General features: G+C 32.4%; 1 protein-coding gene across 1 annotated transcript; it reads right to left on the bottom strand.

The window, feature by feature from the left end:
* Positions 1-19,157: 19,157 nt before the first annotated feature.
* On the bottom strand, positions 19,158-26,933 carry LOC107937236 (probable LRR receptor-like serine/threonine-protein kinase At5g10290). The gene is made up of 13 exons (XM_016870086.2): positions 26,811-26,933; positions 25,716-25,786; positions 25,485-25,627; positions 24,649-24,781; positions 24,435-24,506; positions 23,638-23,781; positions 23,459-23,530; positions 23,269-23,334; positions 23,035-23,105; positions 22,210-22,353; positions 21,363-21,704; positions 20,584-20,978; positions 19,158-19,766 (listed from the first exon to the last, which is right to left on the bottom strand). Exons 2-13 carry the CDS (start codon positions 25,736-25,738, stop codon positions 19,452-19,454), a joined length of 1,920 nt encoding a protein of 639 aa, XP_016725575.2. The 5' UTR covers positions 25,739-25,786; positions 26,811-26,933; the 3' UTR covers positions 19,158-19,451.
* Between the last annotated feature and the right edge of the window lie 323 nt (positions 26,934-27,256).

The following is a 27,256-nucleotide window of genomic DNA, read 5'->3' as shown; positions in this document are numbered from 1 at the left end:
GAAAGGTTCGTCCTAGAGAATTCTACAAGGAGGACCTGGCATTGAAGATTTCTATACAAAAAGGACTTTAGAGGAAAGTGGATCCCAAATTGGGAAGGACCTTATGTAGTAAAGAAAGCATTCCTAGAGGAGCATTGATATTGACTGAGACGGATGGCAAGAACCTGCCCAATCTGGTGAATTCAGATTTAATCACAGTTAGCATTTTCAAAAAAAGGGAAAAACACAAAAAAGAAATAAAAAGAAATAGGAGAGGCCAAGGAGAAAACCCGCAAAGGGCGCCTTGAGACCAAAGAGGATTTAAGTTGAAAACCCGAAAAGGGCAACTCAAATTTAGATCAAAGTAGGGTATACAGTAGTCTTGCTATGCCTAAATTAACAATGACGAAGTATTCTATGTCTGGAGGCATCGAAAAAGTGCTCCGAATCCCCTAAATACAGATTGAGCTCAAAGTGGTCCTCAAGAAGTTGGTACAAAGAAGCTCTAGCTGCGATATCTGGGGCACCTAGTTTTCTATTTTACCTATTTTGGATTTGATATCTTTAATTATCTTATTATTTTCAAGATACATCCCAATAAATTTCCTTCTTAATTGCATTTGCTATCATTGGTTAACTTACTTTCTTCGAGCTATGTTTCTGGTCCGTTGTTATGATCTTTTTCAAGTATTTTGCATTGAATTAATGATTAGTGGACTAATAATACTTTCATAAAAGAAGTTTTGCATATTACTTTGGAAGCTTCTAAATAATACAAGAACCTGAAACGGGACTATTGTTTAAAATTTATCAAGTTTAAGGGTTTGAAATATTTAAGCCAAATTGAAATTATCTCATTAGGTTTTCTGTTAAAGATATTAGTTGAGCAAAAAGAAAATTACGTTGGTGTTATAATCCAGGCAAAGAACGAGCAATGAGATTATTCTCGAGAAAAGAAAAATGGTATGCTGTATTCAGGCAGATATCAGGCATATACATCTGTTCATTACACCCGAAGAATGGTGTAATAGCCCGAATTGATGAAAGAATCAGGTCTTATACTCCTGAGTTGCAAGGAAGGATTTGAAGATGATACAAACATTGGGTCCCAAAAGTACAGTGAAATAGACCCTGAAATTACAATGGGATAAACCAGTTGAGCAAAGTAGGTTGTTTCTACAAGTTTTGGTTGGAAATGCTAGCCGAGTAGGAAGGCAGCATAATACGATAGCGATAAAACTCTGATGAATAACAAGTGGTGACACTTTAAGCTTTTAAAAAAAAGGGAATCATTCTCATGACATTTTTACATTCATATCATTCATAACGCATCTAGTTAGGAGCATTTTGGTTCATTTTGATCATAGCATCCTAATTGTTTGACATAAGGATCACATCTAGTTAGGAGTGTTTGATTCATTTCGATCATAGCATCCTAACTATTCGGCATAAGCATACATACATGAAATCGATTTTACAGAATATGTTCCTCAGAGAACTGTGCAGTGTATCATTGAAGATACAGGTCTTATCTTCCTGAAGTGGCAGGAAGCAGACTGAAAATTACAGATCTTATCTCCATGTATCTGCTATGGAGCAGATCAAAAATGGCGAGTCTTATCTCCATGTATCAGCTATGGAGCAGATTTTAGCCACCAGTCTTATCTTCCTAAAGTTGTAAGAAGCACACTAAAAATTACAGATCTTATTTCCATGTATCGACTATGGAGCAGATCAGAAATGGCGAGTCTTATCTCCATGTATTGGCTATGGAGCAGATTTTAGCCACCAGCCTTATCTTCCTGAAGTTCCAAGAAGCAGACTGAAAATTATATATCTTATCTCCATGTATTGGCTATGGAGCATATCAGAAATGGCAAGTCTTATCTCCATGTATCGGCTATGGAGTAGATTTTAGCCACCAGTCTTATCTTCCTGAAGTTGCTGCGGAGCAGACTAAAGATACAGGTCTTATCTTCTTGAAGTTGCAGGAACAGACTGAAAATTACAGATATTATCTCCATGTATCGGCTATGGAGCAGATCAGAAATGGGAAGTCTTATCTCCATGTATCGACTATGGAGCAGATTTTAGCCACCAGCCTTATCTTCCTGAAGTTGCAGGAAGCAGACTGAAAATTACAGATCTTATCTCCATGTATCGGCTATGGAGCAGATCAGAAATGGCGAGTCTTATCTCCATGTATCGGCTATGGAGCAGATTTTAGCCACCAGCCTTATCTTCCTGAAGTTGCAGGAAGCAAACTGAAAATTACAGATCTTATCTCCATGTATCGGCTCTGGAGTAGATCAGAAATGGCGAGTCTTATCTCCATGTATCGGTTATGGAGTAGATTTTAGCCACCAGTCTTATCTCCCTGAAGTTGCAGCGGAACAAACTGAAGATACAGATTTTATCTTCCTGAAGTTGCAGGAACAGACTGAAAATTACAGATATTATCTCCATGTATCGGCTATGGAGCAGATCAGAAATGGGAAGTCTTATCTCCATGTATCGACTATGGAGCAGATTTTAGCCACCAGCCTTATCTTCTTGAAGTTGCAGGAAGCAGACTGAAAATTACAGATCTTATCTTCATGTATCGGCTATGGAGCAGATCAGAAATGGCGAGTCTTATCTCCATGTATCGGCTATGGAGCAGATTTTAGCCACCAGCCTTATCTTCCTGAAGTTGCAGGAAGCAAACTGAAAATTACAGATCTTATCTCCATGTATCGGCTCTGAAGTAGATCAGAAATGGCGAGTCTTATCTCCATGTATCGGTTATGGAGTAGATTTTAGCCACCAGTCTTATCTCCCTGAAGTTGCAGCGGAACAAACTGAAGATACAGGTTTTATCTTCCTGAAGTTGTAGGAAACAGACTGAAAATTACAGATCTTATCTCCATGTATCGGCTATGAAGTAGATCAAAAATGGTGAGTCTTATCTTCATGTATCTACTATGGAGCAGATTTTAGCCACCAGCCTTATCTTCCTGAAGTTGCAGGAAGCAGACTGAAAATTACAGATCTTATCTTCATGTATCGGTTATGGAGCAGATCAAAAATGGCGAGTCTTATCTCTATGTATCGGCTATGGAGCAGATCAAAGATGGCGAGTCTTATCTCCATGTATCGGCTATGGAGCAGATTTTAGCCACCAGCCTTATCTCCCTGAAGTTGCAAATCAGAAATAGCGAGTCTTATCTCCATGTATCGGCTATGGAGCAGATTTTAACCACCAATCTTATCTCCCTGAAGTTGCAGCGGAGCAGACTGAAGATACAGGTCTTATCTTCTGAAGTTGCAAAAAACAGACTGAAAATTACAGATCTTATCTCCATGTATCGACTATGGAGCAGATCAGAAATGGCGAGTCTTATCTCCATGTATCGGCTATCTCCATGTATCGGCTATGGAGCAGATCAAAGATGGCGAGTCTTATCTTCATGTATCGGCTATGGAGCAGATTTTAGCCACCAGCCTTATCTCCCTGAAGTTGCAGTGGGGCAAGTTGAAGTTACAAGCATTATCTTCTTAAAGATACAGTAGGACTACTTAAAGAAGATGAGCATCAAAGAAGTCGAGGATTTGGCAAGACCGGGCAAAATTGGATCTATTTGAAGTCTTTGCTCTATTCTCGTTACAAGACAACGAGCAAAGAGGGGCAGCTGTAGAGCCCAAATCCGAGCCCTACAAGCAGAGCCCAAAACACCAACCATCCAATTAACACACCACTAAACTGACCACTAACTCCATCACCCCACTAACTCCATCACGCTACTTGCCACTAACTCCATCACCCCACTAAATCACCCTACTAAACTTGCCACTAACTCCATCATCCCACTAAATCACCCCACTAACCCCATTACCCCACTTGCCTAGGAAAAGAGAAAGAGGCAATCAGTTGTAAAATTTGGCTATAAAAGCCATTCAAAACTATTGTAAAGAGGGGGAGTTTTTGGAGAAAAGGATAGGAGATGCTGAATACGAACACAAAAAACAACGATTGAATAACGGTTTTTATTTCGAAGGATTTGCGCATCGTTTCAATTTGCTCCTCATTTAAATACTGCCTTTTGTGAGTTGGAATATTTGTATTTCAAATCCCTATTCATTAGGGCACATTTCATTCTAGTCCTTGTCTACGTTTTAGGAATTCTCTTTGTTTGCAAATTATCCCCTTAATTTTGTTTTTATTTCCATTGAGTTCTTTTAAAATTCATGTTTTTTATATTCTTTATAATTCATTCATTCTTTTCCCCCTTTTCATCTTATCTTAACATTTTGTTAATTGATTCCACCTTATTTTAATTTTTTCTTGTTGTATTTTCTTTTGTATATTTTTATTCTGTTTTTTTATATTTTATTTTTTTTCTCTTTTATGAACATTTTTTAAATATTATATTATTATTTTTATATATATTATTTATATTAAGCTATTTGTATTTTGTGTATATTATTTATTTGTATATACATTGTTTTGTATATCATTTATACTGTTTCGTTACAAAATTATTTCTTACACTTGTATATATGTAAATGTTTCCTATATCATCAGCTTTGAATTGTTGTACATTATTTTTTTCTTTTATATATATTGTTGATTTTATATTATTTTATGTATTTTATTTTAAATCTATTTGTGATTATACATTTCCTTTTAAATCTATATATATATATAATTTATGCCTTTTAAAGTTATTTTATGATGTATTTTTGTTTATTTCAAATGTTTTATATTATTATTTCTGTACATATATTTATAATAAGTTTTTCATTATATGTATATTATTAATTTAGATAGATCAATATTTTGTATTTTATGCATTAATTATTTTTATTTATTTTATAATTAATTTTAAAGTTTTGAATGTATTGTTTGTCTGTATACATATAGTTTATTTTATGTATTGTTCGTTTGTTTATTGTTTGTTTTTGTGTGTTTTAATTTGCATATCTGCACCTTTGTAATATCGTTGATAAATAGTGTAATATATTAACTATGTAAATGTTCCATATTAGTTACTTTGCTTTTGGATTTCTGTGTATTGATTTATGATCGAGCTTGCTTACTTTGTCATCTTAAATTGTTCAATTCATTTTTTTATATAAACCAAATAAATGTACTTCACCGCTTTTATAATTACCGTCATTAAAAAAATCCTCTTAAAACGAGGCAATATTTCGTGTTTGGAAGTTTGAGAGATCGTGCCCAATCGTGTTGGGTTTCGATTTTTCATTCGACTAAAATACAGAATATCCTTTTAAAATTCCATCCATATTTTCTTAAATTAAAATGAGGCAATGTTTCGTATTTATAAATTCGATAAATCGTGCCCAATCGTGCTGGGTTTCGGTTTACCGTTTGGGCCGAATAGTCAAATATCCTTTTTAAAAGTTTTAAGTGCATGTGTTTTGGAAACCCTGAGATGATCTTGTGTCGATGGTTCAAAATATTGTATCCAATCGTGCTGGACGTAATATTTTATTCCTTCTAAGCAAGAGAATCTCAATATCCAATTCAAGTTATCCAAACGTTTTAAAGGAATTGTATTTTAAAATCTTTTTCAAAGCTTCAACATTAGGACGTAAATTGATCAATACGGTACCAATTTTGGGCGTTGCGAGGGTGCTAATCCTTCCTCGCGCGTAATGACTCCCGAATCCATTTTCTAGTTTTTCGTAGACCAAAAACGTTGTTTTAATAAACCGAAATACTTTATTAAAATGATCAATCACAAGGTGACCCGATCACACCTAAATAAAAAGGATTGGTGGCGACTCCATTTTCGTTTTAAAGTCGATCCCCGTTTTTCAAAATAAAAATGGTTTCGACAAGGTAGATGATGGCTCTTCCCCATGCAGCAAGCCTCACTCCAGGGAATTTGTTGCCATACAAACCAAGATTTTTTTCATTTCTTCATGACTTTATTCAGCACCTCAACTGAGGGATGGCCAAGATGTCTGTGCCATAACCAAAATTCAACAGGCAAGGAAGGTAAAGCAGAATGAGCAACATCCATTACAGTAGTTTGCATTAATTGAGGATGAGTTGGTGTAGTGAGATCTTGGGTGGTTTAATTAAAGGACGATGCAATAGACTTGCGATGTGGCTGTATAATACAGCTAATAGGCTTGCAACATGGTTGTGTTATACAGCTAATAAATCCCAACTATGCGATTAATTTTTCATCAATGTGATGTAAAATTATGAAAATAAGTAGGGTTTTGTCACATCACAAAAACCTGGTTAGTAGAAATTGGGTTAATGAAACTAAGAGTGGTTTCGTCTTGTTTTTTAGTTAAGATTGTGGAAATTATGTCAAGTGAATTAATCTGATTCAATGGTTAAGTGTTGTGTTTGTGTGCGAGAGGTTCTGAGTTTGAATCTTTTCCCTTGAAGTTTTGTTATTTTTGCCAACCCTTATCATTGAATGTTTGGTTTATAAATTATTTTCGCTCAATTGGTGACAAGAATGAGCTTGTTGGTTTAGTAGTTAGGCTTCAAGTTACTAGAGGTCTGGTGTTTGAATCTTGTATGTGTAAAGTGAAAATTATTTTATTTTAAACTCTAGGGAAAATATGGTAAGGACTACTAATCAAATTTAGTGCGGATATCACTCTTTTTTTAAAAAAAAAAGACTATTATCAATTTTCCCTAAAATTCCTTTTTCATAATTGCCCATATTTTTTCCACTCTCTCTCACGTCCCATTTTTCTTTTTCCCATTTTCTGTTCCTCTAAGGTTTTCTTCTTCTTCTTCTTCTTCTTCTTCTTCTTCTTCTTCTTCTTCTTCTTCTTTCTTTCTTTCTTTCTTTCTATTTTGTTTTTCTTTCATTTCTTTTCATTTGTTGCCATATTCTTCTGTTGTCGTCTCTTGTTACTGTTTCTTCATTGCTGACCTATCTTTTGTTGTACCGCCATTTAGACTGCACTTGTGTTATTAAAATCTTCAAGTAAGTATAATTCGTTAGTTTCATTTTAGGGTGATTGTTTTGATATCTTTGGAAGGTCTTTTTGTTTCATTAGTTGTGATTCTGCTAGGGTGGTTCGTGAGGCGTTTACTCTTCTGGCAGTTGAGGATTTCAGTAATTTCTTTTCTCTTCAAGGGTAAGTTTTCACAACGTCTGGAAGGGGCTGGTTTGCGATAATTCATTTTTCAAGGATCAAATGTTTTATGATTTTGGGTCGAATGTTTTGGGAAGCTAGAGTTATTTTTTGTTTTGTTTGTTAATTCGTTAAGCTGAATATCATTTTTAGGTATTGGATTTATGACTGTGGTGAGGGCATGGGAAAATGATCAAGTGTGTAATGAAAAACTCGAAAAATAACGAACAACGCGAAGTCGAAAAGTGGTAACGCCATACGACCATATGCCAGGCTGTGTGCAAGACCATGTGGACCATATGGGCGTGTGTTAGGCCATGTGGGTCACATGGTCGTGTGGGCCCATTTTCTGTAAATATCACTTAGGGTCATATTTTTCTGTGATACATATTTAGCCACTTTGTAAGGTCCATATTGTACAAATTAGACTTGAAAACATGATATTATGGTTTGATATTATGGTTTGAATTATTTTTATTTAAGTTTTCTGGACTTTTAATTTTTTGACTAAATTTAGGATTTGGTTATGATTTTGGGTTTTTGTTTTTTTGGCTTAAGTCTTCTGCATAGATTTCTGTTAAGTTAAAGGATGGCTTGGATTTTAAAATTAATTAAATATGGGTTTTCTATTGTAAAGTCGAAATAAGTTTTACGTAAATTAACAACATTCGTTTTAGAATATGCACAATCGATAAACATACGTTTTCTCCGATCTAAATCCTGGTTTCTGAATCAACTACTTTGAAATTTCTACTACAAATCTAATTATCAAATTAAGCGTTTTTCCGTGTAATAAATAAACTCTGCGCTTGATTTCATAAATAACTTGTAAGTGTTTTGTCGAAAATAATATTTTCAGAACTCATGATTTCTAAAGTTGAATTTAAATTTCTAGATTTTTAAACAAACAAATATAATTCCTCCAGATTCGACCATAACATCTAGGTCAAATTTGGGGTATTATAGTTTCAATCCCTACCCTTGCCGTTTGCTCCCAACATAGCTTGTTTTTGTGAGTTAATCATTATTTCAAATCCAATTTTTAATTAGAAGATAGCACACCTATTCCTTAATTTTGGTAATATAATCTTCTTCTCTGCTTCTCTGCTACTTAATTAAGGTTAGAGGTGAAATCTAACAAGTGGAAAGCCATCATATATATACATGCAATAGCCATCAAGTTTGCGTCATTGCTTAAATCAACAATAAAGTTGGTCACGAGACTACTGCCACCCTATGGTTCATTTCTTAGGAATAAACCCACTATTTCCCAATATAGACTACTGCAACAATGGTATCGTCCCTGGGATTGAGCCAATGTTCATCAGTAATTAAACATTTTTCCAAATATAATAACTGCTCTTCCCCAACTTCACACTTCTCACACGCATGCACCTTTATGGTTCCAAGCATGTGATGTGATGCCCCTCTATTCCAAGTAAATACTTTAATTTCGATGGTTAAATTTTCATATATAATTTCATCATTTTTAGTTTCTTTTTATTAATGAAAACAATTATTGCATAATTAATTTTATTAATCTACAGGAGCAGCAGGTACCGTTGGTTTGATGAACCATCGGTGAAATACATTTTCCAAAAATGCTTACAATCAGCTACCAACAGTTTTCCGTTTTGTATAATATATATTCTTGTATTTGCATAAGAGTTAACCAAATTGTAAAGTGAACAACACAAATACAATGGGCATTATGCAAAACAAATATTAGTATTAGCTGCCACCATCGTAAAACTATGGTCCAGTTTATGATTCACGGATTAAATGGCACGCATTCACGGATAAAATTGCCATACACTTGCATGCAATCGCTATCAACAACTACAACAAAAAAGTGAAAGTGCTTCTCCTATATAAACTAATGCTTCAATACACTGCAAGTTACCTTGAACAGTACTTAACAGTGTAGATACAGTTCAGAACATATACTGTACATCTCGAGCAAACACTAGTTAAATTGTGAGAGAAACATGATGTCGATTGAAGCATTGGCAATGGCTGGGGTGGATTACACAGTTTGCGGTATCGAATTCGAAGTTTGGGAGCGTCAAGAATTGGAGCAACTGCCGCCTTATTTATTAGCAGAGCCGAACACTGGTCGTGAAGTCATGAAAAAGACGAGTAGCAGCGGAAGCAGCAAGTTTTGGGTTGATGAACTATCGGTGAAAGCTAAAATGGCAACGAACCAGATGACTTCCAAAGGGAGTAATGTACTTGGTTAACAAAGTCCGTAACCAAGATGATTGCATACATGCACAAATCAGGATAATGCACAAACCGGGATATTTCCGGGTTGTGCTTTGATTACATATATATAGAGATTTTATATATGTGAAATGTGAATATATATGACCAGCCTCATTTATGAGCATGTTATAAGGTTAATTGATGTATTTGATAAATTGTTTGTTGACAAATTGGATGAGACTTACTAAAGTACCTTCATTATTCTTGTTGTTACACGTTATAAATAAGGGTAAATTTCAAAATAGTCACTTTTGTTTGTTTCAGGTTACATTTTAGTTACTTATGTTTAAAATGTTACGTTTTAGCCACATATGTTATTGTGTTGTAATATTTTAGTCACTAAGCCGTTAACGATGTAACGGTAAGCTAATGTGGCACATTAAATCATCATTTCAAACAAAAATTTTAGGTTAAATTCTACACTTGGTCCTTATATTTTTTCATCTTAAGCAATTTATTTTTTTTCTTTTATGTTCTTTTAACTTTTCTTTTCTTTTCTTTTTTTCTTTTTTTTTCATTCTCTTATGCTTCTCCCTCTGTTTTCCTCCATTCTTCATTTCTTTTAACATAATTTTTCTATATTTTCTATTTGGTAATACTAGTCCACAAGTTTACCTCACTCGAAAAAATTAAATTGTTCAAAAAAATAACAGTATAGGACTAGTTTTAACAAATAAAAAACATAGAAAAATATGTTAAAAGAAATGAAGAAGGGGGAAAACAGAGGGAGAAGTAGAAGAGAATGGAAAAAAAAAGGAAAAGTTAAAAGAACATAAAAAAATTAAATTGCTCAAAATAAAAAAAATATGGAGACTGATGATTGTATAAATTAGCCTAAAATTTTTGTTTGAAATGATGATTTAACATGCTACGTCAGCTTACCGTTACACTGTTAACGGCTTAGTGACTAAAATGTTACAACGCGATAATGTAAGTGATTAAAACGTAACATTTCAAACATAAGTGACTAAAATATAACATAAGGTAAACAAAAGTGACTATTTTGATAGCTTACCCTATAAATAATAAATAATAAAAGATATTTTGTCAATTTAATTTTTTTTAATCTTGTGCTTATATATATTATAGATAAAATTATATATGATAGTTGATCTATACATTGTCATTTATAAGGATACTTATTATCTATAATATATATATATATAAAAGCACGAGTTGGAAAAACTTTTGAACTGATGAGAATACCATTTATTTTCTACCTTATTACTAATTACTTCACATTTAAAAATAATTATAATATTTAATTAAGAAATATTAGTTAAAAAAGTTGAAATAAAATAAAAGTTGTGATAATTATACATTTAAAAATAACTATAATTTAAGTCAATTGAGTCTTAATTTGATTGACATAGGCATTGTTGTCAATGCAGGAGGATGTGAGTTCGAGTGCGCTGAAGCACATTATCCTCCTATTTATGGGTTGAGGACGGACTATAAGAGTTCCAGAGATTATAACAAAAAAAGGACAAATATGACTAGAACCTGTAATGAAATTGTTCAAAAAAATAACTATTATTTTTTTAGAAATTGTTTACATTAGTTGGAGATCTACATTGCTTATCTAAAAAAAGTTGGTTGATGATTGAATTTAACTTATGTGGGGTGTGCATCGCATTTATCAAACACGTTGCATGTACCTTAGATGAGAATCGACGAGCAATCAAAGAAGGGCCAAAACAGGCCTGATGTTGGACGAGGAGTGTCGGCTCGTCGGGACTACGTTGTGACGATGCGAATGGGGACGGTCACGACGTATTCTCCTATTCAACAATCACATTTTAGACTTCAAGCAAGACTTTTTCTCCTAATTAGACTTTGATTATTCTAAGGATATTTTAGTATGATTAGAACTCTAATCCTAGCCTATTTAAAGGGGCATTGCATACATGTTTTGATATACCGATCAGGGAAGGGCTTTTCTTTGGGGGTGACAAGATGTAGTCGCATGTAAGTTTTGGTGAGAGTTTCGTGGTAATTATGAAAAGTATTTGATACCCCTTTTGTGAGTGGCGCCCTATGAGATTTAAGGTTTTGATTACCAGTTTACTCTTTGAGATTTTGAGCTTTGTATTTAGGATTTTGAGTAATGTACAAGTTGTACATTTAGGTTATTTTATCCATATTGTACACTCGTTTATTTACTCATTTAGTGAAAAACTGAAACATCATTTACCCATGGTTTTTCTTCTCTAATTTTTTTTCTCTTCAGAGGAATTTTTCACATAAAATATTTGTGCTCAATTTTCTTTATTTTACTTATCTATTGTTTATACCAATCAATCTCCAAACAACTTAAATCACTTTTTAGTGTTAATATATAATAAATTAATGTGATTTCCTAAAAATTTTGACATTTATGTAACAATTGAGAAGCAACAGAAACACTTTCACACTCCTATCCTTGTATGCTTAGGTGACATCACAGCGTTTAGTTCCTGAGCTAATACATGAATACGTCAGCTACGAAAATAGCAGATTGGCTCTACGATCACGAGATTGTCATTCTTTAATCTTGGCTAACCTCGAAACACAACATTAATGCCTTAGCTTCTCACCAACCTACCTCATTTTCACCTCATCAATTTGTTATATTGTCAGTGAGAAGATAATATGGAAATGGCCAACAAAACCCTAATTTATTCAACCAATCATTAATGATGTGAAAAAGGAAGTGATTTTTTTCATTTATTTTTATCATTTTACCCTCATTATTATTTTTAATCTCACCACATATTTAAATACAACTCTTAATTTTAATATGAATGTTTTGAAGAAATAATATGTTCTCTTATTCTTAATTCATATATTATGTCAATAATTTTTTGGCCCAATAACAAAAGTATTATATTATAGATACGAAAATTTAAATTCAATTTTAAATAATTTTATTCCTCTCCCTCAATTATAAAAATACACATAAATTTTATATTCATTTATGCAAAATAAAGATAAAAATATATATGCCAAGATATATTGGTAAAGTGAATTATATTTAACTGTCAAGCACAATAATAACTATCAAGTAAGATGTCACATTCATCGACAGATATATATCTAGGGCGGATCTAGGGGGCTAGCAGGAATTTTGGTCCTCCTAAAATAGAAATTTTTTTATTTAAATACTGTATAATTTATAAAATTTTGATTTAATCTTCTAAAAATTATAAAGATATATGCTATTAAAATGACGAAATTATATTTTTACTATCATAAAATTATATAATTTAATTCTGGCTCCAAAAAAAAAAATTTGATTTCACCCTTGCTTCCGTAAGTCATATTTTTAAATCTACCACTATTAATTTATCCTAAAAAACTCCAAAATATTCATATTCATTTCATCTTCTTTGAACAATTTATTTTATTTTATATAATATTAGATTTTGTCGATGTAGATGAAAGAAAAAAGAAGTTTTTGTTAGTAAACTCTCTTTAAGCTTAAGTTTTTTTTTTTCTAAAAGTTCAAATATGAGACATATTATTTAAATATTCATATAAAAATGGTGTAAAAATGATAAAAGATCATCATTTTATTAATACTCAATGAATTTTTAAATAAATTTCCTAATTGAATTAATGTCTTACTAATTTATTATATCAACTTAATAAGCTTATTAGTGTTAATAAAATATGTTTGTTATCTTTATTTCTAAGTATGTAGTTGCTACACATCAGAGATTTAGTAGTTGTAGATCATGGGTTTATTTAGTTTAAAATTTTCCTTAATTATTAAAAGTTATATTGTGAGCCTTATTCTGTTAGTGCCTAATTTTTTTTTATTTTTTCGATTATGTAATTGCCTATATAATAGGTTCTTGAGGTTATGAATAAATTATTTAATCATCTTATTTTTCTTTTCCTTTATTGTTTTCATTCTATTGTTATCTCTCTTAGGGTGAGTTTTGATGAAGAATGCATTTAATTACAATTAGAGTAAAAACAACGATGACATTAAGATTAGATAATGTAACGAGAGACAAAAAATAAGTTAAACGGGACAAATCACACAGCATATCCAAACCAATTAGTATCCTCGTATTTGCAAAAAGGTAAAGCTGAAGTACCAAAAATGCAAAAGTGTAGAACACAAATACAATGGGCAGTAGGCTGAACAATTAATTGTATTAGCTTCCACCATCATAAAACCATACTCCAATTTATGATTCACGGATTAAAGGGCAACCATTCACGGATAAAACTGTGATATTCATATACATACATGCAATCGCTATCACAAAAAAAAAAAAAAAAAAAAAAAAGTGAAACTGCTTCTCCTATAGAAATCAATGCTTCGATATCTTCAACATTTCTCATTTATCCTATTTTATGGAGATTGGAACGGATGCCTTGAAAAATATCTATAAATTTAATGAGGTAAATAATTACATTTGGATTTGAATTTTTAAATTGAAAAAAAAGGACTAAATTTCTAAAAATAAAAATACTAATACTAAGTTTCAATTATACAAGAGACTTGAATTATATTTTAATATCCAAATATTTATTCTATAATTCAACCCAAAAAATAAGTAATAATTTTATTTTTTTTGAAAAATAAATGGGACTCGTTTAACCTACATAAATTGGCCTGTTTCGTAGAACCTATAAAGGAGTTTATCTACTTGAAACCTTGGCGGCATAGTAAAACACTCCAGTGAAACTAGAGTTATCAGGTAAATAGTGTAAATCCTAAATGGGTAAGATTGTATAGAGTTTATATTCCTTAAGACTCTCAATTGTAGATAGGCTCTAATCTCGACTGTCAATATAATTCAACCTCTACTGTTGGTTTTGGAGGAGCTCAACTATAAATAGAGGTATTTACCCTCATTTGCAATCATTTCATTGATAGTTAAAGAATATATTGAGAGCATTTACTCAAACATTTGGTGTCTATTGCTTTCTTATAACTTTTCAACTCTTCCGTTGTTCTTTTCGTTTCAAGTTGCTTCTGCTATATTTTTTGATGTCTTAAAGAATTTTTGAAAGAATTTTCACTTTTTGAGAGTTAGGCTGACTTAAACAAATTTGAAGAAAAGAAATTATCTAAAGCCGCATGGTTTGCCAGACTAAAATTCTAGCACCATGACATTAGCACAAAGATCTGTTGTTTCTAATTCTTCCTATTTATATGAATTATTGTTACTATCATATTTTGTTTATCATATAGGATTTCAATTATATCCATGAATGCATGTTTTCTTGTTTCATTGGTATATAACAACATTTTTAATTGTCAATTCGAGTTGAGTGTCTCTTTAGGTCACATTTGCATTAGTTTCATGCTTGAGGACAAGCATAGTTTAAGTGTGGGGAATTTGGTAAGTGCGTAATGTCTCAATTATTTGTGATATTTTTCTCCTTGAATTATGCTATTTATGTTCTTAATTATATTATTTATACTTATATTTAATTTACTATGTATTTAGGGAATAATTGGAGAAAAGTAAGCTTAAAATTTATTTTTGAAAAGTTTTTGCGGTTTGGACTTTCAACACAGCGTAGCTTCAGTATTTTCACCCTAACTTGAGCTATAGGCATCTCTTTTGGGCCCATAATATACCGATTCGAAGGGGATATCTAAAGTTATTTCATGAAAGAAGCCCAAAAATATTAAAAAGACGTCCAAAAACAATATAGAAGTTGATGCGAAAATTGTGAAAATATCTTGAAATTTTTTTACTTATGTAATTAATGGTACTTTTGTATTTTCTCCATTATATTATTTTTTTCTCTATAAATAGAAATTATTAAGTTAAAATTAATAGGGACTTAGACCTCGTTGTTCTTAATGTTATATTGAAGTTTTATTTAATAAATTCGTGAGACTTATGTGTGCTTTAATTTTTCTTTGTTCTTTAGTATTCATACATCTTCTATTTTAATTACAACTGCTTAGATTTATTGAATGTCCTACCGTATTTGATAGCTTAGAATGGTTGCTAAGTCAATTAGAATAGTTGAATCTGTAATTGTTTAATTCATTCCAATATTAGTGGGAAATTGCATAACTCGTTTATGTCATAGTTTACGTTTATGTGGTGTGGACGTGTGATCTAACTTAAATGAACCCCGCTGAGGTGAGTTTGTTGGTTAGAATTAAGTCTTTCTTGCTCCTAATGTTCCAATAAGTTAAATCTTGTATGTTGAGTTACAAGGTTATTTAGTGGTTAGAGAAGTATTTCAAATGAGTTATGTCTTGGTTACCGAACAAGTAAAGAGAGATTGGTTGACTGGCTCTGAGTCAACAAATAGAACTAATTTATTAAAGGCATAGAAATTATATTTGTGTCGATAATCGAATTCATAAATCAAACGGAACTTTTTCCTTTAGCTAGAACTTTTTCCCGTCAATTTTTCTAGAACTTTTAATTATTGCTTTCTTCGATTTTAAGTTTTCAATTTAAATTTAATTTTAGCTTTCAATTTTATAAAACCCCCTTCTAATTTACTTTTATTTTTTTTTACTTGAAGAAATAAAGTTATTACCAATCTTTGTGGATACAACCCTACTTGTTTCTATTAATTACTCTTTTTCAAGTAAGTTTTATTTTTGTAAGTCTCGACAACCTAACATATACGAAGTGTATAAAAACTTAAAACATATTTTAACTTTTAATTTTTTACTCTATAATTTGATACAAATAGATAATTAGCTAAATGTGAAGCATGAGATACATACTAATCAATAATAAATGGTGGGGTAGCCTTAGAACCAAATAATACTCCCTTAGACGCAGGGCCAATGACAAAAAAAAAATTAAGAGCCAAAATTAAATTATAAATTTTTAAAAGGGTTAAAAAGAAAATTTTTACCATTATATTAATTTTTCAAATTACTTAAATAGCAATTTAGAGCAAGGTCACTGCTTACTCGTTAGATTCGCCCCTACTTTTGTGGTCTCCTTGAAATCTTATATCTTCTCTATTAAATTAAGCTCTTTGCTTTCTTCATGAAAATACATCCTTTGTTGACTTAAACATCGAACCCCAAGCTAACAAAGTTTCTTACAAAAATTTGAGAGTATTCGAATTCATTTCATCTTTTTTGAACAGTATTTCTCAATTCAGTCTATCACAAAAAAATTCATAAATAAAGTAAGTCTAATTGCTTTAAAAAAATTTAGATAGCCGATTGAGTCTCAGCTCAATTGGTACAGGCATTGTTGTCAATGCAGGAAGACGTAAGTTCGAGTGTGGTGAAGCACATTATCCTCTTATTTATGGGTTGAGAGGGGGCCATGAGTAGTTCTAAACACTCTATCAAAAAAAATATAATCAAAACTTATAGTAAAATTATTAAAAATATTTACATAAAACATGTGAGTCACATGATATAATTAATTTAGTTAAAAAGAATATATTTATTTTAAGACAATATTAATAAGTTTAGGGATAAATGTATATTTACGTTGATATATTTTCTTTACTAGATTATTAAAAATGTTAGAGAGATAATATTATTAATAAAGATAATCATCAATTTTAATGTAAAATATGTATGAAAAATATTTAAAAAAACACTAAACAACCAAAGAAGCATGTGTAGAACACAAATACAATGGGCAGGAAGCAAAACAAATTAATTGTAGTAGCTTCCGCCATCATAAAACCATGGGCCAGTTTATGATTCACGGATTAAATGGCACTCATTCACGGATTAAATTGCCATACACTTACATGCAATCACTATCAACGATCAACAAAAAGTGAGACTGCCTCTCCTATATAAATCGATGCTTCAATAGACTGAAAGGGGCAATAAACAGGACTTAAACAGTGCAGATACAGATACATCTTGAGCAAACACTAGTTTAAATTCTGAGAGAAACAATATGTCAATTGAAGCTTTGGCAATGGCTGGGGTGGATTATGAAGTTTGCGGTATCGAATTCCAAGTGTGGGAGCATGAAGAACTGGAGCAACCCCCACCATATTTATTAGCAGAGCTGAACACCGGCCGTGACGTCGAGAAAACATCGAGCGGAAGCAGCAAGTTTTGGGTTGATGAACTATTGGTGAAAGCTAAAATGGTTGAATCGGTTCCAGTGAATCAGATAGCTTTTAAAAGTACTAACAATTGCTTGAATGAAGGAATTGGGATCATCCCGGTTTCTTAGTTACCAAGCTTTAATATTATATTTTTAGAGATAGTATGTGAAGTATGGATATTTCATTAGGACAAGATCTGTAACAGATATTTGTTCTCCTTTGCAATGTATCGTAATTAACATTGATTGACATGATATGCCTACATATTTCAATTCAACCTTTAGAAGTCTTCAATATCTACCAAATATTTGAATTTATAAAAATTTTATTTTAAAACTCAGCCTCTTTGGATCCATAAATATTGAGCCTCTTTGGATCCATAAATATTGGGTATAAATGTACGACACGTTGTACTTTTGAAAAAAATTTTAAGTTCATATTTAGAAGATTATATTATTAAGAGGAACAACCATAAATTTAAAAATAATTAATTTTCATAAATTGTCAAAACGATCTTAAGTACAAATAAACTCAAACTTAAAACTTAATGCTCAATAAAGTTCAAGTTAAATATTGAACCTCGATTTTCAAATCAAACTCAAACTTATTACTACACATGTTCGACTCGACTTGATTCTATCTAAGAATAATAATACTATATTTACATGGTTTCCGTATCTACAAAATGAGTCAATCTATTCAAGTGTTAATTTGAAGAATGAAGATTATGACATGGTTAACAAGTAACTAGATAATAACATATCATAATTTATGAAAATCGTCTCAATTCAGTTCACTTACGTAAGCACACATTAGACATATATGTTTATTATTGAAATTATCTAATGAATTAGCCGATTGAGTCTTAGTTTGATCGACATAAGTATTGTTGTCAATACAGAAGAACGTGAGTTCGAGTGTACTGAAACACATTATCCTCCTATTTATGAGTTGAGGAGAGGTCATGAGTAGTTTTAGACATTGTCCTAAAAAAAAAACTTATATGATCAGAATTTATCTGAATTGAGTTAATCTCAAAAATTAATGCTATGATCTAAAATAATAATAAAAATATCTTTAATTAATAATTAATTTATATAAAATTAATCATTTATTGATTAAATATAATTCAAACCAATGTGACTCCATCTTGAAATATAATTCAACTGAACTTTTTTTAATCACTCACATCTAGCTTTTGAAATATAATTTAACTGAGATTTTTTTTTTATTTTGAAGATTTAGTGACAAATTTGGTCACTAATGTTTACATGTTTAGATGTAATTCATTACTTAAGTAACCCAATAAAATAATTACATGTGAAAAATAATAAAATAAATAAATAATATATTAAATTTAAAAAATAACTCTTAATTTTTTTAAAAAAAATAAACATAATTATTTAAAAAAGTTAAATCAGAAAACACATGAAACTTTTTGAAAAAAACAATTGAAACCTTAAATTTATTTATTAAATCTGTTAGAAAAAACAATTTGAAAAAAATAAAAAATTGATAATCAAAATAATACAATTAGAGTTATGTTGAAAAAATATGTAAATGTTAGTGGCCAACCTTGTTAGTTTAACAGAGTTGAAGCCATTTGAGTTGAATCATATTTCAAGCTTTGAGTTGAGCAATTTTGTAATGTTATTTTATGGTAAAATCAAAATGTATCGAGCTTGAACTCGAATTAATGGACTTGAGTTTTCAAATTCGGGTCAAGATTGACAAGTCTACTAATATCATTAAACAGTCCTTTCACCTTCATCTTAACACAAAAAAGGTCTTTCAACAGGATTGGTAGAATTCCAGAAAATCTTCAAATATTCATGTGGAAATATACAAGATCATGCTTTTCATTTTCGAGTTTGCGTTGTTCGATGCTATAAACACATACAACATCTCCTGTATAAAACATGTAAAAAAGGGAGAGCTATGACAAACAAATGCAATCGTATATAAAACCATACGACGGCATTTTCTTTCCACTGTCCCTATATCAATTGCACAATCAGCTAACCTAACTAAAAGAAACTAAGATGTTACATGCTTTTCTAACAAGCGGGGGATTCTTTACCTCATCTTCCACCAGATAACTCGATAGCGACCTGGTTGTGTAGTGAGTCTTCCCCCCAGTCAAATCTCCTTTGCAGTCTTTCATACTCTTGCCTACGTGTAACTTCAATGTGCTGCCATTCTTCCCACCTCTCTGCTAGCCCCTCTCCTTCCAGCATCCTCACCACCTCCAACATTGCCGGACGGTCCTCTGGTGAGGCTTGGGTGCAAAGCAATGCAACTTGGATCATTGCCTCTACGTCCTCCATGTTGTAATTTTTATTAAGATTATGATCTACGATAGCATCCAGGTTTTTCTCCCTTTCCAGCTTCTTGACCTTCACAAACAACAAACAAGGAGTACCCCAGAAAGTGAGCAAAAGGCCAAAATGGTTTGAAACTTGAATATTATCATTCCATCGTCACAGATCAAATGCAGGATTTTCAACGGTAAAACATTGGGTAAAGATATTTCCTTCATTGTTCAAAGATCGATGTGACAGGCAATACATGCCCTTCTCCGACATTGCACCAAGCACATATGACCATTAACAGAAGTAAAAGATAAAATTAAAGTTCCATTCTCATAAGAATTTCGAGTAAAGATGATCATATGGAAAAATAAGGCATCTACAGCTCCAGATAAACAATACAAAGATGCTCACTGGAGGAAATTAAGAGAACCCAACATTCAGCACCAATATAGGTAAAATGATGCATAACTTATATAGGTTTAACATTGACAACAAATAAACATATGGGGCAATATGTTTATATTGACAACAAATAAACATATGGGGCAATATGTTATTCAAATTTTAGATATGTTTGTAATTATGCTGTTTAAAATACTTGGTAATTTAATTTTTCCCTTGGAAAACGGTTTTTTGGGTGCCTTATATGTACGTGTTCTTTTAGAGAGTTGAAAGACCCTTTTAGAGAGAGCTCTCAAGTGCCTATATGTATGGTTTTTGGGTGACTTTGGCCTTGAGAAGTTTGTTAGTCAATTGATTTTTATTTTCTTTTTTGCATTGGCTTGGTTGATTAACTACATTTTCGAATGCACACCCTTGCACAAGCAGCCAAAGAACTAGGAGGAAAGGCAAAAGACATACATGCAAAAGCCAACATAGTATGCGATAGGAGCCATCTTACATAATCAAGAAGCAGAACATCATCTTCATCTTCCAAGCGTGAGAAATCAATTGCACGTTGACCTGTCACAAGCTCTAGAAGCATAATCCCATAACCAAAGACATCCGTTCTTTCTGATGACTTCCCAGTGGACAAGTACTCGGGTGCTATGTGTCCCATTGTCCCACGAACTTGAGTTGTCACATCTGTCCGCCTCACATCCACCAACTTCGCAAGGCCAAAGTCACCGACAACTGCTTCAAAATCTTCATCCAATAATACATTTGCAGCCTTCACATCTCGATGAATGATCTTTGGATTGCAATGTCCATGAAGGTACTCCAGCCCACGTGCTGCACCTAGGGCTATTCTTTTTCTTTGAGGCCAATCTAAAACAGGTTCACCAGGTTTGACTTCTGCAGCAGTTCCAGATGTTAGTCAAACATTATATGAAGGTCCCTGGAAAACAGGATACTTCAAAAATAATAATAAAATCAATACAAGTAGTCCAATAGATTGTATAAATTTCCAAGAATGACATTTAGACATGTTAAGCAGATTGACATATTCCATCATTGATTCGTACTAAAGTTCCAACACCACCTAATAGCGTCCTGCCACAAAAGCAGCTGATACAGCAAGAAAACATTTTGAGTGAATCCAAATATGCTCAACATAGATGAGCTCATTTTTGCAACCACCACATGCAGTAAATATACGGCATGTTTCTTTTGAAACTCAAGATAAAGATTTAAAATATGTAACAAAATCCATGCTGAACAAAATTCTCAAAGTAGTACCCCGAAGACGATATGCCACACTTAAATTCGGCATGTAGGGATAGACCAAAAGGCGTTCAGTTGGTGTTGTGCAAAAGCCAATGAGCCGTAAGAGATTCCTGTGAACGGCTACACTTATCATCTCGACTTCACGTTGAAAAGCTGCATCTCCTCCAGGACTTTCGAAATCAATTAATCTCTTAACTGCAACTTTTGTGTTATCGAGAAGCACACCTTTATACACCTTTCCAAAACCTCCCTGTCCAAGGACATTCTTTTCACTGAAGCTATCCGTAGCCAACTGTAATTCCCTCCATGCAAACCTTGTCAATTGACCAAAAGCAATTCTTTGGTCAACTTCACCTGACCATGCAAATTTAAAGAGTTTGAAAACAAATATATGAACATATTATGCTCAATTTATCCTTTAATTACAATGAAATTCGATCCATAAGCACAGTATTCTTAGCAATGTAATATCTGTCAACAAAATGTAACGTCCTCAAAAATAGCAAACCTTATTCAGATTAAGATTTGTGAAAGCCAACCGGTATATTATTAGTTTTAATGGAAAGAAATTTTCCAAAGGAAACACAAAATTCCGCCAACTAGATAGCTAAGAGTATCATTGTTCAGTTAGAAATCAACCCTTTGTGATAAAATTTTACTGGCCTGAAACCATAATAGCAGATTAAGGAAACCTTGATCTGTGGACTAATCACCTTATAGATGGAGAAACTATTTGGTTGCCTAGCGAGGAGAAAGACCAAGAAATTAAATAAACATGTGAAAAACTTTAAACTAGACAAGAAATAATTAGTCATTGCTTTTCATTCACAAATGATCGTAATTAAAAGGTAGTAGTAACCTTCAACGTCTACAAAGACATCGCCCTTGTAGCCTTTCTGTCTACGTTTGTACAGGAAAAGCAGCAAGCCACCAAAAAGAAGAACTACTAAAATTCCCCCAACAACTCCAACAATAATACCAACCTTTGACTTCTTCGTAGTTCCTGCAAGCAAAGAGAAATCTCAGAGATAGCTGGTCAAATTATGGTGCATATTTAACAGGAGTATCTTTGAAACCTTTGAACCAGTTTTGTCAAGGGCGCAAAAAACACACACTACGCATAGAACATCTACATTCCCTGAGGAACAAAGCGCAAAAATAACCACTTGCCTAAATGAAGGCGCAATATGTATATATATATATGTGTATGAATATATAATATCTAATACGCTTAGGATATATGATTATGATAATATACTCTAAAGAATAGTCATTCTATCTACAAAACATGCAAAATATTTTTTTTCTTTTTTCTTGGTCAATACGTATGGCTTTCTTTGTGGTACCAGGTATGTTGTTTTTTAATTTTTTGGCCATCAAAATGCATGTTGTTGGATACCCAAATATTAAGATGCAGAGTTTGATATTATCACCTTTCCTACTAGAAAAGGTACAAACAATGCAAAATGGTTAAAATAAAACAAATTAAAAAGAACTTCAATCAAAAGGGCTTTTTTTGCACCAAGGAAAAGCGAGCACCTAAGCACACCTAGCTTGTGCTTTGCTCCAATGCACCTCATCCAAAAGGATTTAAGGTGCTTTTGTGAAGGCACACTCCTTGGCAACACTGCTTTGAACTTCTTAAAAAAAAATGTTATTCAGTCAAAATAGTTACTGAAATCACCTGAATCATTTCCATTTGACACACATGGGTAAGGAAAATTTTCACCACAATTTAACCTGTTTCCTGCAAAACTGAATAAACAAAGTTAAGTGATTAAGTTCCCAGCTGATGAATATGTGTCTGGTGTGTAAAGGATGTAGTAAAAACACAGATACCAAAAATAATTTAATCATATAAAAAGTATTACTTCAATACAAATAGGAAACTAAACAAACTAATAAAAAATAATCATACTTATAAATTGGAATGTTAAACAAAAGATCTGGAACTTCACCACTAAGATCATTCGAATCAAGAAAACTGCAAAAACAATTCAACCATTTCATCAGTAAATTTAAAAAAGTATAAAAAGAAATAATTCATCATGCATTTATGTTCAAACTTTACAAACTAGGAAAGAATGGACTGACTCATTCAAACTTACAGATTGATCAACTTTGGAAGACCTGAAATCGACTGAGGAACAGATCCACTAAGGTTGTTCTTACTAAGCGTCCTGCTTGAATGAAAGAAAGAACGTCATCCCATGAATGAGTTACAGGATAATGCACAATACATAAAAACAAATAAAACTCTCAATATAATATACAGAATAGTACTTACAAGAACTGCAGATTTTTAAGGTTACCGAGGGAAGAAGGTATTTCTCCAGTTAAACGATTACTTTCCAAATCCAAGCTAGTCAAGCTTGACAAGTTTCCAAACTCTTTTGGTATCTCACCAGTTATACCATTTCCTTTCAATGTACTGCACGCAGAACACAAAAAGTATATAAATGTATAATCACAAAAGATCCATCCCGCAGCTAGAACAAACAAACACAGAAATAACCAGTTCAATAAAGTTGTTCACACTAACAGCAAACCAAACATGAAACTGGAAATAGAAGAAACTCGTATTTTCAGTCTATGCTTATTTCATGAGGGAAAGAGATTTTTCAGCCCTATGTAAGAACGTCGAGCCTGGTAATACCTAATGACATAACTCTATACAGTATGAAACAAGAGATAATGATAATTGTAAACAGGAAAGGTTCATGCACTGTTTGATAGCAAGGAGATTTTTTTGGTCAACCCCAAGAATATGATATAAAAGGGCTTTAAAGTTAACTTCAGCTGAGTGCTTTTGCAGCCTTAGCAGAAAAAGGGATTTTAATGTGGAGTTCAGCAGAAATCTCTGAGATTTTTTCCAATTCCAATACAATAATCATAGTTTCAATCTGCGTAGGCATCTTGAAGGTTTATGATCTGAATCCTATCTACATAGGCAGCTTGAGGATCTCTCATCACTATAGATAAGATCATTATTTGGAAGTCAGGCCAAATGGTCTCAGCAAAAGTCAACACATCGAGAAACAATACAAAATACATTGATTGCTCAAATATACATTCTATACGTACAGTGATGTAAGATTGCTCAGAACTCCTATTTTAGGGGACAATGTGCCAGAAAAGTTCATGGATGACAAAGTCCTGAAAGCAAATTCACAAAATAGGGATAAATATTAATTTATGTTTCAGAAAATTTCATGAACAATGAAATTATGTATGCATACGTTTGCAACTATGCATCATAGTCAAGGTTAAAAAGAAATAAAGTAAGCCAATTACTTACACGGAAATGACATTATTATTAGGATCACACCTAACATTTGACCAAGTGCATGGGCTAATCAGATTTTGACTCCAATCTCTCAACTGATCGGCTGAAGCATGGAGTGAATTCTTTAATGCAACTAAAGCCTCTCCTGGAACAGATAATAGATATTCATAATACAATCAAGCAAACAAATAACCCCTCTGGCCAGCCAAAGCCTAAAGAATCAGTATCTAAAACCAACAAAGGGGAGAAAAGGAAATGATGAACATCATCTCACAGTACGACATGTATATGCACTCGTGCATGCAACTCTACATGCCTCTCTACAGAGTACGATATCTTATCTCGCTATTATTTAGAATATCAGGCACAAATCATCCCAAGTTTCTCAAAAACTCAACTCAGAATATTTAAGTAAAGGAAATGAAGAGCCATACAGTTTGATGATGATGATGACAACAACAACAACAACAAAGGCAACCAACTCTAGAGGCCTCAGTAATTCATCAGATTGATAATAATTGATAGCCCGCAGGAAGCTAAATCTCATGAGCATGAAGAAAAGCTCCAGGCATCTTATTCTGGTTCCATTTAAGCCTATTGGCTGAGTAACATCATCCCTTTACATCTAACCACTTCAGCACATGTAAGGCCAGAAACTTCAAAGACCATTACTATGAGGATCTTGAACTTAAGTAGATTTCAAGTTAAAAAAATAAAGGACAAGCCCACACATGCCTATTCTGAATTATATCTTTCGTCAAATTTACCAGTAAAGTGGAATCCTGAGAAAAATTTTCCTACAGGTGCACTTATACATGTTAGGAGAATAAAAGTCGAACAAGAATAACCTTGTGAATCAGCAGATACAAATGAGAGCAAGCAAGCTGATAGAAGAACACCAAGAAATAATTCCATCTTCAGCAAAGTCGACCCCAATGACCAATGCAATGAAATACAAAATCTCTTACAAGTGTAAAAGTTACTTCCATCTCTGCAAAAATATCTAGTCATCAAATTGTAAATATAAAGGCATATTGCGAATGAGAACTAGTGAATCTAGGCAGCTATATTTCTCCAACCCTTCTTTTTTTGTAGTAGCCATTGCCAAGGCAGGCACATGTCCAACACATAAAAGAAAACACCCTCACATCTGAATCCAACCGAGATTGACAGTAAGATCAAGACTGTCACAGAACAACATACTTGCTAAAGAGAAAAAAAATTAAAAAAAAAAAAAAAGAGTTCCCATATGCACAAGTTTCAGTTAGGACAATCAATCAAACAATAATAAAAACTAGCAACTCTCAAGCACTGCCTCTTCGGTTCTTGACCCACATCAGGAATTTTTCAGCATTACTAGTGCTTCAATAAAACTTAGGGGTAGGAGGACACGGCAAGGAATTCAATTCATTTTATTTTACAACTTTCATATCAGTGACAATTTCCATAAAACTTCACAATCATCATTTCCAGTAAGTTTTAGGTTGGTAAATGAAAACTTTATAATATATATTTATGTAATAAATATAGATATCCCGGTACTTAGTGTCACAGAAAACTTCATCTTAGCAAAATCATTCTTTTCTATTCATGTGCGTGCGTGTGTGTGTGTCTATTTTGGCATAAATGAGGAAGCACACAAAAAAGGAAAATAAACAGAGCAAATAAAACTGTGACTTCAGTTAAAATATGAATTATAAGAATTAATAAACGTAATAAGGCAATAAAAAATAACAATTGCCCTATCAAATCTTACTTTTTTATATAGAGACAAAGAATGTCAAACAAAATCCCAATAAGCTCCCAAAACGACCCTTTTCAGGTTGCAGAATAGTAAGTGCAGTTTTTAACATTCAGTACCAGGCAAATTAATGCTTTGGAATTAAAAAGGAAAATGTGAACTCAGTTCATAGGACTGAAACAAGTCTCAAGCCAGTAAGTAAAAGGAGTAACATGAAAAGAAAAAGTCAAATCAATTTTCTCCAAAAATTTTCCTTCGATAAAGAAAGAAAAGTTAAAACTTTCAAAACCCTAAACCAAAAACAATGAATTCAATCAAACCCCAGAGAGTAAAGCAATAAGAGAGTTAACTGAACAAAACCCAAACCATAGAGTCTCAACAAATACATAAAAACAAAAACTTAAGACTTGGTTTTAGGAAGAAAGTAGCTTACCTTTGAAAAAGGATTCACTTGGAGAGAAGGAAAAAAAAAAAGAAGGATAGGTGTTTTGTTTCTTCTTTTTTATAATTTGAGATGGGTCGGAAGACTTGATGGAAATACGTATTGATTCTCCTTTAATCCGTATATTATTAAGAATTAAAGAGCTCTGTTTAGTGAAGGAACACGGCATATTTGTTTGGATGGGAAGTATGGTTAATTATAGTTAACTGTATTAATGAAATTAAATACTATAATAATATTATAACGTGATATAAAAAAAGTAATTTTACCGTAGATTTTTAAACATAAGAACAAATCTAATGAGAAGCTTCTGTCTTCCTCTTCATTTATTAGGGAATTTTCAAAAAAAAAAAAAACTCAAGAAATGAGACGATAGACTATTATTTTTCACTTGATAATTTCTTCAATCTTTATTAGAGTTAGTTGAACAGAATCAG

The sequence above is a fragment of the Gossypium hirsutum genome, chromosome A02 (assembly GCF_007990345.1).
Source record: "Gossypium hirsutum isolate 1008001.06 chromosome A02, Gossypium_hirsutum_v2.1, whole genome shotgun sequence".
Classification (NCBI taxonomy): Eukaryota; Viridiplantae; Streptophyta; class Magnoliopsida; order Malvales; family Malvaceae; genus Gossypium; species Gossypium hirsutum.
The sequence above is the reverse complement of the archived record's forward strand: the minus strand, read 5'-3'. Positions and strand labels throughout refer to the sequence as shown.